Below are 10,844 nucleotides of genomic sequence, written 5' to 3' on the forward strand. Positions count from 1 at the left end.
AACAACCACCAATACAACAAATCTAACTAGTGTATTTAGGAGAATTAAAATCGTCACGAACCATCATGCAAAGGAGAATAAAAATCAGAAGGCACCATCACTCCAACTTGTTTTTGCATTCTAAGATCTGAGAAAGAAAGAAGAACAAAAGAAAGACGTTGGTGGTATTCCCAGATGCCAGAGAAGCGGTGTGAGCAGGGGCTGGCTGGAGAAGCTAAAACGCAAACACCGTAAAAGGAAAAGAAGATCACTTCAATGTTGTTGGTGGCCTACCTAAGCTTAGTCGATGATGAAGGATAGTAGCGAAAGATAGCAAAGAAGGGCAACGATGAAGGGTAGCGACGAAAGGTAGCAACGAAAGGCAATGGTGGTGGGTTGCAAGAGAGAAGTTGAAGAAAATTTTTGTTTCTTCAACTTTAATAAAAATGATATATATGCTACTATTGAACGTGAGATTTGGATGAAAAATTTATCGCTCATTTCACCGACAAATTTATCGATGAAAAAATATGTCGGTAAATGAAATGTATTACCAACAAATTTATCGACGATGAATATTTCTGTCAATAAATGAAATGTATATTATCGACAGATTTATTAGTGAGATTTTTCATTGATAAGTAAAACATGTATTACCGAAAACAATTTTTATTAATAAAGAATTTGTCGATAATTAAAATTTTATAATCGATTGGTAAAATTTATCAATTATTTAAATTTATTGTTGAAATTGTTTTCGTTAGTAAAATTCTATTGATAATTTTATGAATTATTGTGGTGTTACTTACTATGCACCTAATTATTGCAAAACGTCAAAATAAGATAGAAATTATATTAAATTTAAAAGATCACTTATCTTAACCATTTTTACTAAAATTGATGATTAAAATAACACAAAAATTGAAAAATACTAAATTTTTTATAGAGTGAATAGAAATTTATTCAGTTTTGAAATCTGATCGATAATAATAGTATATATGAAAAAGAAATTAAAAGAAGAAGTATATAAAGGAAGTGATTTGAAAGAGCTTGAGAGAAGAAGGGATAGACACGCTGCAAAGCTTTCTTTCTTTTTGCTTCCCTTCCCTTGCCTTTTTATTTTTTATATTTTTTCTTCATTTAAGTTTTCAACACCTCACATCTGTTTCTAATTAATGCTTTAATTTATTTGACCAATGCTACCTTCATATAAGTGGGATAGCCTAATACTTGCTTTTAAAACTTTAAAAGTATGATCGTTGAGACAATTTAATAAGGTAACTCAAAGTGAATTTAAAATCCTTTATAGTGAATGGCTTGTTTGAATGAATATATTAAAAGAAATTAAAATTTAAAACTTTTTAGAAAATATTTTAAATAACTACAATAACAGAATATGAAATCCATTCAAAATAGAAAGAAAATAAAATTTCACAACTTGTGATTTTCTTTTTATACTTGCATTTACATATACATTAAAAAAATATTAAATTGTTAAATATTAAAATTTGACTAATATTTTATAGTAAATTTTAATTTTAAATTTTTATATTTTAAAAAATATTTTAAAATAAATTCAATTACTTAACTAGACAAAAAAATTAAAATATAAGATGTTTTAATTATTCTATTCAAACTAAATATTAAAGAAAAAGTTATAAAGAATTCAAATATCATACGTTTCAATTTCTTAAGAATATATTTTAATCATGTCATATAAGAAAGATGATATATAATTGAATGAAGTAAATTAAAGAGGGAAATAGATATAAATAAAATGGAGAAAAATTAACTTCTAATTTAATTCTAGTATTTGTAAATTAGAATATGATTTAATGAGTTTATTATGAACATATAATACGGTTTTTTATTAGACTTATCAAGAGGGTTCTCTCACGAGAGGGTGAGAAATTTTGTAGGGTTCAAAATATTATTATATTATAAATTTCGTGTTTTATTGATGGTTTCTATAAAATTTGAAAATGAGTAGATTGACTTAATGACTAAACAACTTAACGTAGCTCCTTTAGAAGAATTTATATAATTATTAGTGCTATTCAAATTACACGAAATAAATTATATTCGAATTATTTATAAATAATTTTTATTTATTTTGTAAATATTTTTATTTAAATAAGTAATTAAAATATTATCACTTTTATTACTGTACTATTATATAAAAATGATTTTCACTTTTCACCCAGTTCTTTTACAATTTTAATTCGAAGTAATTATTTTTTAAAATTTAACTTCTTGTTTTTGTACCATTCTTTTTAAATTTAATTATTTTTAAAACTAACATAACTTTTATAATAAAAATTTTAAGAGGATTACATTTAGGTGGAAGAAGAAAGAGAAAAATTTAATTAAAAATATTCGAATTAAACATAATTTTTTGTGGAATCAAACTTATAAAAAAAATTGGCCAGTCATACTCTCTTTAGAAAATGCTAAAGAATTACCACAAAATTCACTATATGATCTCTTTAGACTGAAATTTGTGACCCATGTGGTGGACAATCAGCATCCTTAAAAATCTAGAACATATTTTTTCTACATAATGACTAGGATGTTACCAAAATCAAATGGTTTTTTAAGCACAAAATTTTGCATATTCTGTTTACACCGAAGAATTCATCAAAGAAAAGCAAATTGTCACAAGAGACAAAAACAAGTACCCATCACCTAACTGAAACCAAACGTATAGCCTCATGAAAGAAAATAAACCAGAACCATTCATCCATTCACTTACCAATTGTGCCACGAAACGGCACCGCTTTGTCCCTAAGCTAAGATGTCACCAACACTTTCGAATGGAGTGACAGTTTCATATACAGCAACGTTCCACTTCTCCTTATAAAAAACAAACACATCTTAAGCACTTCCCAAAAGCTCAAACAATCGAACATTCTCGTACCGGGATAACCATATCAAACAATAATGTTTTCGTTAAGATTCCCTGTTCCACTCGTGAACTCGCCTTCTTCTCACTCTTTTCACTCTCACTTTTATTATCCTCTTTATCACCGTTCCCAAACACAAGGACTTGCCGTCACTAAACGCGGTTCCGTCGCTGCCCCTGCCTGTGTGGCGCTTCGGGATGATGCAGGCGAGGGGACCTCTCTCGACGGAGAGTCGCCTGAGCCTCTGCCGGATGAGCTGTCGCCGGAACTGATGCCGAAGCACGTGGCCGTTATCATGGACGGGAATGGGAGGTGGGCGAAGTTGAGGGATCTGCCGCCGTCAGCGGGGCACCAGGCGGGGGTACAGTCGTTGAGGCGGATGGTGAGGCTGTGCTGCAGTTGGGGGATTAAGGTTCTGACGGTTTTCGCGTTCTCCACGGATAACTGGGTTCGCCCCAAGGTCATTATTGTCTTTTCCTATACGACACGACGCCGTTTTAATAATGTGGTTTTACTGAAGGTTGAATGTGGTGGTGCAGGTGGAGGTTGATTTCTTGCTGAAGCTGTTTGAGAGAACCATAAATTCTGAAATCGATGCTTTTAAGAGGTACTGTACTCACTTAACAACTAAATTGCTTTGCCATTATTTAGGAGGAAGAAAAATTAATTGTATTAGAAATTAATATGTGAACCCTTCTTTATAATTTTTTTTTCCTTTTAGTCTGTCTCTAAATTAATTATAGTTTATACGGAAATTTATTTAAAAATATAAAAGATGATTGTGAAGATAGTAAAACTATAATTAAATAAAATATAAAATATGAGAAAAAAATTATATTTATATTTTAGATTGACATTAAAGTAATTCAATTTATATTTACGACTGAAATTCAAAATGTTAGGTCGAACCATTTTGAAAATTTTAATGTTGGTTCCTGAACTAACTTTTGACTTGGGTATTTTATCCTGTATTTTTTTTTAAATTGAGTTCCTATAAATTTAAACTTGATATCAATTGTCATTTTTTCTCAATTTTTAAATAAAATAAATCTTTGCTAATATTGATTTATACGATAACATATATCATAATTTTTATTTAATATATTAGTTTGTATGAATTTTTGTTTATAATTTTTGTAACACTTGAATTTAAATTATATTATTCCTTAGATATTAAATTAAATAAATAAGTATTTAAATATTTTTTAAGATGTTAAATGTTATAACTTTAAAATCTTATATATACTTTATATAATATAAAATATAATTATATAAATAAAATACTATTTTAATAATTCTAATAATTAAAAAATAAATAATTTTTTTCAGAATACTATATAATCTCTATCACAAATTTAACAAACATTAGATATAATTATACGTCATTATATTTTTATTTTATTATTATCACATCATATTCTTCTTTTTTATCTTATCATATCATAACTTATTTTTTTCATATCATGTTGTTTAAATTAGTTTTAAAAGTATTTCAAGAATTATTTAAAAGAATAAATATAATTGTATGAACAAAATGTAAATAAATATTTGTTTTAAGAATAAAATGTAATCATAAATACTCCAAAGATTAAAAAAAAAAACTATTAAAACTATACGCAAAACTCAAATTCTCTAAAGAATAAAAATGTATTTAAAATTAAAATAATACATTTACCCCTAACATTAATTTTTGCCACACAAAAATTTGAAATTTTTGTGTTATTATGAAAAATATTCGTTACAAAATTAATTACTAGAGGTGTTTAAATTTCATTATTGACAAAATTGTTTATACGTTGGTTTATAAGTATCTTTGAAAGGAATTTTGGAATCTAGGAACATGTTTAAGAAAGAGTTGTCAGTCTATATTAAATTTAATTAAAATTCAGTAGATTTCATATTTAAAGAAAAGGCAACTTACCATTAAATTATTACAATTATGGTTTTGCTTACTTCGATAGAAATTACTAAATCACACTCAAAAGTGATAACTGATAAATAACCTAGTGATTTAGAGAAAGAATTTTTAGATAGTAATTTATTTATATGAAAAAATTGGAATATTTTATAATAAAATATGTAGTTTAAATATTTTTTTTAAGAATTTACCGGAGTAATTTGATTAATTAAAATTATTTAATTTCGAATTTCAGTTGGAAAAATGTTAAAATCTGATATGTTTTTACTAACGTATTAAGAATGATTTGAAAGAGAGTATTCATAACTCAATATTATTTTTACGGATAAATTAAAAGATGATTTAAATAAAATATGTTGTTAGAATGTGAAATTTTTAGAGAATTTAAAATTGTAAAGATTATCGTTGTAACTTATTGATTAAAATTGTATAATTTTAAATTTCATATAAAACTAAGAATTTGAAATTATTTTCTCATGAATTAATTTTTCTAAATGGTTGCTTTTAAGTTGACAAGTGGCGGAATTGGTTTTCATTGACATTACTTGTATTATTTAATAATAATTTTTGTATTTGATAATAACTAAAATAATTTATTTAAAAAAAATGAAAATTATTAAATTTACACTTTTTTTTATCTACGTGAAATATTTTAAAAACCACACAATTTGGAATTAAAAAAGTAATATGTTTAACTTTTTTTTATAAAATTTTAAAATCTGATACCTAAAATATATTCACGTCTCATTTCTTTTTCAATGTCCTAACCATAAAATTTAATAAAATTATTAATATTACTATGTTGTTGGAAAATAAAAAATCCTTATAGACTTAACAAGTGTCACTGTAGAGGGTTCTATTTTGTACTTTGCTTTTTATTTGCGGTCCATCCCTAAATTCACTTCCCTATTTCTAGACTTTTCGTCTGAATCACATCACTTTACAAACTCAACCTCCATAATTCAAAGATGATAAACTTACAATCATAATCAATTTTTCGTCTTCTTCTATTTTAACAAATTAGCCTTCATATGTACATATATCAATTAAAAATTAATAATAATATATAAATATTTTCCTTTAAATATATAATGAGATAGCAAATTTGTTTAATAGTTATGGATATGTTATACATCCTTTTAATACAAAACTTAGACATTTTTCATGGCATGAGTAACTAAATAAATATATATGTAATTTCTAAATGTAAATATATGTCCTCATTAATTAAAAAAAATATAAAAATTCATTTTTTATGATGATTTTATCTTAAAAGTGTATTAAATGAACGTAAATATATGTCCTCATTAATTAAAAAGAATATTTTTTGTTGATTTTACAGGGAAGGAATTCGAATATCTGTGATCGGAGATTCATCAAAGTTGCCGGAGTCTCTGCAGAGACTGATAGCAAGTGCAGAAGAGGATACGAAAAACAATACAAGACTTCAACTTATTGTGGCAGTGAGCTACAGTGGAAAATACGATGTTGTTCAAGCATGTAAAAGTGTAGCCAAGAAAGTGAAAGATGGTGATCTTTACGTGGACGACATCAATGAAAACATAATTGAACAGGAATTGGAAACGAACTGCACTGAGTTTCCATACCCTGATCTACTTATAAGAACCAGTGGTGAGCTTAGAGTGAGTAACTTTTTGTTGTGGCAATTGGCCTACACAGAACTTTACTTTAACAGAGATCTATGGCCAGATTTTGGAAAGGATGAGTTTGCAGAAGCGTTAAGTTCATTTCAGCAGAGACAGAGACGCTATGGTGGACGACATTCATAAGCCATTTCTCACCAATCTGAATAACCTCTTCTTCATAACATATACAACTATATTGGAAGTTGTCAATGCCACCTTTTAGGCATAAGAAAGCACCATCAAAAGATGGTTATATTTTGTATATTCATCAACAAACTCGTATTAAGAGAAGAAATAAATCTTAATATAGAGTTATTATAGTCTTCAAATATTCTAAAATTTACTTTTTCTTTATTTCTCTTATTTTTATCACTATTTTTCACACACACGTATATATTTAACCATTATTTACACTTTTTTATTGTGACTTTAATCCTAATGTATACTAATAGTGTAAACATTATTTTATACTCTCATAATTAAAAATTATTAACTTTAACAATCATAATTTTAACAATTATATGTAAGGTAATTTCTAATAAGATACATATGAAATTCTTATATTGATAACATGAAATTAATGGGCATCATAGTGTTCAAAAATAAATGGGCTTTATGTTGAAACAAAATTAGTAACTACTCCATAACCTCTATGCAGTTAAAAAAATAAAAATAACGGCTTAATGGACTATTTTATGTTCCTTAAAAATAGGAACTGAAAATTTTATAATATTTAAAATATTGCTAAAATTCTCCCACTTGATCCATTTACCCAATTATTAACCACAACAAGTGACAGAATATATACGAGTCATGAGATAGGTCCTCTAATAGTGAGTGTTATCTTCCATGTACCACAATATATTTCTCTCAACATTAACTCTCAACTTAATGCATAAACCATATGTTTATGCTAGATCTAAATGATATCTTCTCAAAATAAATGTGCACAAAAATATATGAGAAAACATCAAACCAAATAAGAGTTTCATTGAAAAATAATAAATGTAATGATAATGTAATTACATCGTGGAATCAAGTCTCATTTGCACTACATGATCCTTAAAATTCTTTGGTGGCATGCCTTTAGTTAAAGGATCAGCAATCATCAACTCAGTGATAATGTGTTCAATGACCACTTTCTTTTCCTTAACATGTTCTCTGATGACTAAGTATTTTATGTCAATGTGCTTACTTCGACATCTACTTTTATTGTTCTTAGCCATAAACACCGCAACAGAGTTGTCACAGTACAACTTTAATGGCCTAGAAATAGAGTCTACAACTCTAAGCCCATAAATGAAACTCTTTAACCATACATCATGCGAGGTAGCCTCAAAACAGGAAACGAATTCAACCTCCATAGTAGAAGTAGCAGTTAAGGTTTGCTTGGCACTTCTCCAAGATATAGCTCCATCGGCTAACATAAAAATATAACCAGATGTTGATTTTCATGAATCAACGCAGCCAGCATAGTCTAAATTGGAGTAGCCAATCACTTCCAAACATTCAATTCGTCCATATAAAAGCATGTAATCTTTTGTCTCTTGAAGATATCTCATTACCTTCTTTGCAGCTTTCCAGTGGTCAACACCTGGATTACTCTGATATTTTCCCAAAACTCCAACAACATATGCAATGTTAGGTCTAGTGCAAACCCGAGCATACATAAGGCTTCTGATAATTGAAGCATATGGAATATTCTTCATGTGTTCCCGCTCAAAATCATTTTTCGGACATTGACTCAAATTGAGTTTATCACCCTTCACAATGGGAGCTACACTTGGTGAACAATCCTTCATGTTAAACCTATCTAAAACTTTGTTGATATAGGTCTCTTGAGACAAACCCAAAATGCTTCGAGATCTTTCCCTATGTATCTTAATGCCAATGACATAAGATGTCTCTCCCATATCCTTCATGTCAAAGTTCTTTGAGAGAAATTATTTCACTTCATATAGAAAACCCTTATCGTTGGTTGCAAGCAAAATATCATCCACGTATAATATAAGGAAACAAATCTTACTCCCACTGACCTTTTAGTATATACATTGATCCATGACGTTTTCTTCAAAACCGAATAAAGTGATGACATCATGAAATTTTAGATACCATTGGTGGGAGGCTTGTTTTAATCCATAGATGAATTTATTAAGCTTGCAAACTAAGTGCTCATTATCTTTAGAAGAGAATCATTCATGTTGTTTCATGTAAACCTCTCCTTCCAGATGACCATTAAGGAATGTTGTTACTAATGTCATAATTACTTGTTAAGAATCTTTCTTAGATACAGGAGAAAAAGTCTTTGTGTAGTCGATTCCTTCTCTCTAAGTGAACCCTTTGGCAACAAGTCTCGCCTTACGTCTCTTAATGTTGCATTTTGAGTCTTTCTTGGTTTTCAAGACCCATCTACATCCAATGGATTTTACACCATTAGGCAAATGAACGAGATCCCAGACTTTGTTGGATGCGATAGAATCCAACTCATCTTTCATGGCATCATACCATGGGTCTGATTCTTTAGAACTCATGGCTTGTGAAAATGTTTCAGGATCATTTGCAGCACCAATATTGTAGTCAACTTCTTACAAATACACTACGTAATCACTAGGAATGGTTGACCTTTTAACTCTAGTAGATCTTCTCAATGTTGCCTCATCATTTTCTTGAGGAACTTGTTGCTCAAGCAACTGTTCAGCAGGTTGTTCAACATCATCTTGTTCTTCCTCATTAGCAACTTGATATGTAAAGTCATTTTCAGCAGGTTGTGAGGCTTCAATTATTGTTTGTCTAACACCTATTTGTGTCTGACGGTTGTGAATGAAAATTCATTTATGACTTGAGCTAGAGGGTTGAGCTTCATAGTGATCCCTTTCATACCAAATGTTTGAAAACTGATCACTCCCACTAACCAAGTCATTCTCAAGAAATTTTGCATTTATTGACTCTATAATCCTAGTGTTATGCGATGGACAATAGAATCTGTATCCCTTAGACTTTTTAGCATATCCAATGAAATACCCACTAATAGTCCTTGGGTCTAGTTTCTTATTTTGTGGATTATAAATTCTCACTTCAGATGGACATCCCCAAACGTGTATATGTCGCAAACTTGGTTTCCAACCTTTGAATAAATCAAATGGTGTCTTTAAGATGGCCTTGGTTGGGACTTGGTTTAATATATACACAACCGTCTTTAGTGCTTTAGCGCAGAAGAATTGAGGAAGTTTTTTATTACTCCTCACAGATCTTACCATGTCCATTAAAGTTTTGTTCCTTCTTTCTACAACACCATTCTGATTTGGAGAACCAGGCATAGTGTATTGGGCAACAATTCCATGTTCTTGAAGAAACTTCGCAAACAGACCAGGTGTTTGTCCATTCTCTGTGTATCTACCATAATACTCTCCATCTCTATCTGATCTCACAATCTTGATTTGCTTTCCGCATTGTAGCTCAACTTCAGCCTTAAAAATTTTAAAGGCATCAAAAGCTTCATCCTTAGAACGAAGTAAGTAGAGATACATATAACGTGAGTAGTCATCTATAAAGGTGATGAAATATTTCGAACTACTTATGTCCATATCTGAACAACAAATATCTGTATGAATAATTTCCAATAGGTTTGAACTCCTCTTGGCCCCAATTTTAGACTTGTTAGTTTGCTTACCCTTTATGCAATCCACGAAAGTCTCAAAATCGGTAAAATCCAAAATACTAAGTGTTAGCATAAAGCTAAAGAGAAGAAGTTTTGATGATGTCTCAAAGTCAAGTCTCCAGTGCTCTTGTTGCAAGAAGATCTTCATGAAGACTTGTTTTATGTTAAAGCTTTTGTAATTTAGTATATTTATGTATAAGATGTGGTTTATCTTTGATTCTATGTATTGTTTGCCTTAGGTTGCGTTAAAATTTATTTTGAATCAGAAAACCTCATTTTATACTCAAGATAATCGATTATCAATATATAATAACTGATTATCAGTAATCAATTATGACTTGCCATAATTGATTATTACGAGAAATTATGAGAATTTTTAAGCAAGTTTTTTAATGTTGTGCATTCATTAAATGCATAATCAATTACCATAATTGGATAATTGATTGTCACACGTTAATTAGTTGACAACGGATTTTTGGAGGTATTCTTGTGTGAGATCTCTATAAATTAGATTGGTACTCTCATTCTAAAATACGAAATACAAAATACGAAATAAGTGTATTTCGGAAAATCTTATCGTAGTGTGCAGTGATAAGCAAACATCTTAATGAAGAAGAAGACTCTGAAAAAGATGAAGAAGATGTGGATCTCTTCATTAAGAAATTTAACAAGTTTATGAAGTCCAAGGACTAAAGAAGATTTAAAAATGGGAAGAAGGAAAACAAAGAATCATCATCAAA

At 29.0% G+C, this 10,844-nt stretch overlaps 1 protein-coding gene across 1 annotated transcript; it reads left to right on the forward strand.

The window, feature by feature from the left end:
• Positions 1–2,805: 2,805 nt before the first annotated feature.
• On the forward strand, positions 2,806–6,769 carry LOC108345260 (dehydrodolichyl diphosphate synthase 2). The gene is made up of 3 exons (XM_017583847.2): positions 2,806–3,342; positions 3,422–3,489; positions 6,143–6,769. The coding sequence occupies exons 1-3, from the start codon at positions 2,920–2,922 to the stop codon at positions 6,588–6,590; spliced, it is 939 nt and encodes a 312-aa protein (XP_017439336.1). The 5' UTR covers positions 2,806–2,919; the 3' UTR covers positions 6,591–6,769.
• Positions 6,770–10,844: the final 4,075 nt, after the last annotated feature.

Source organism: Vigna angularis, chromosome 7, assembly GCF_016808095.1.
Source record: "Vigna angularis cultivar LongXiaoDou No.4 chromosome 7, ASM1680809v1, whole genome shotgun sequence".
NCBI classification, from domain to species: domain Eukaryota; kingdom Viridiplantae; phylum Streptophyta; class Magnoliopsida; order Fabales; family Fabaceae; genus Vigna; species Vigna angularis.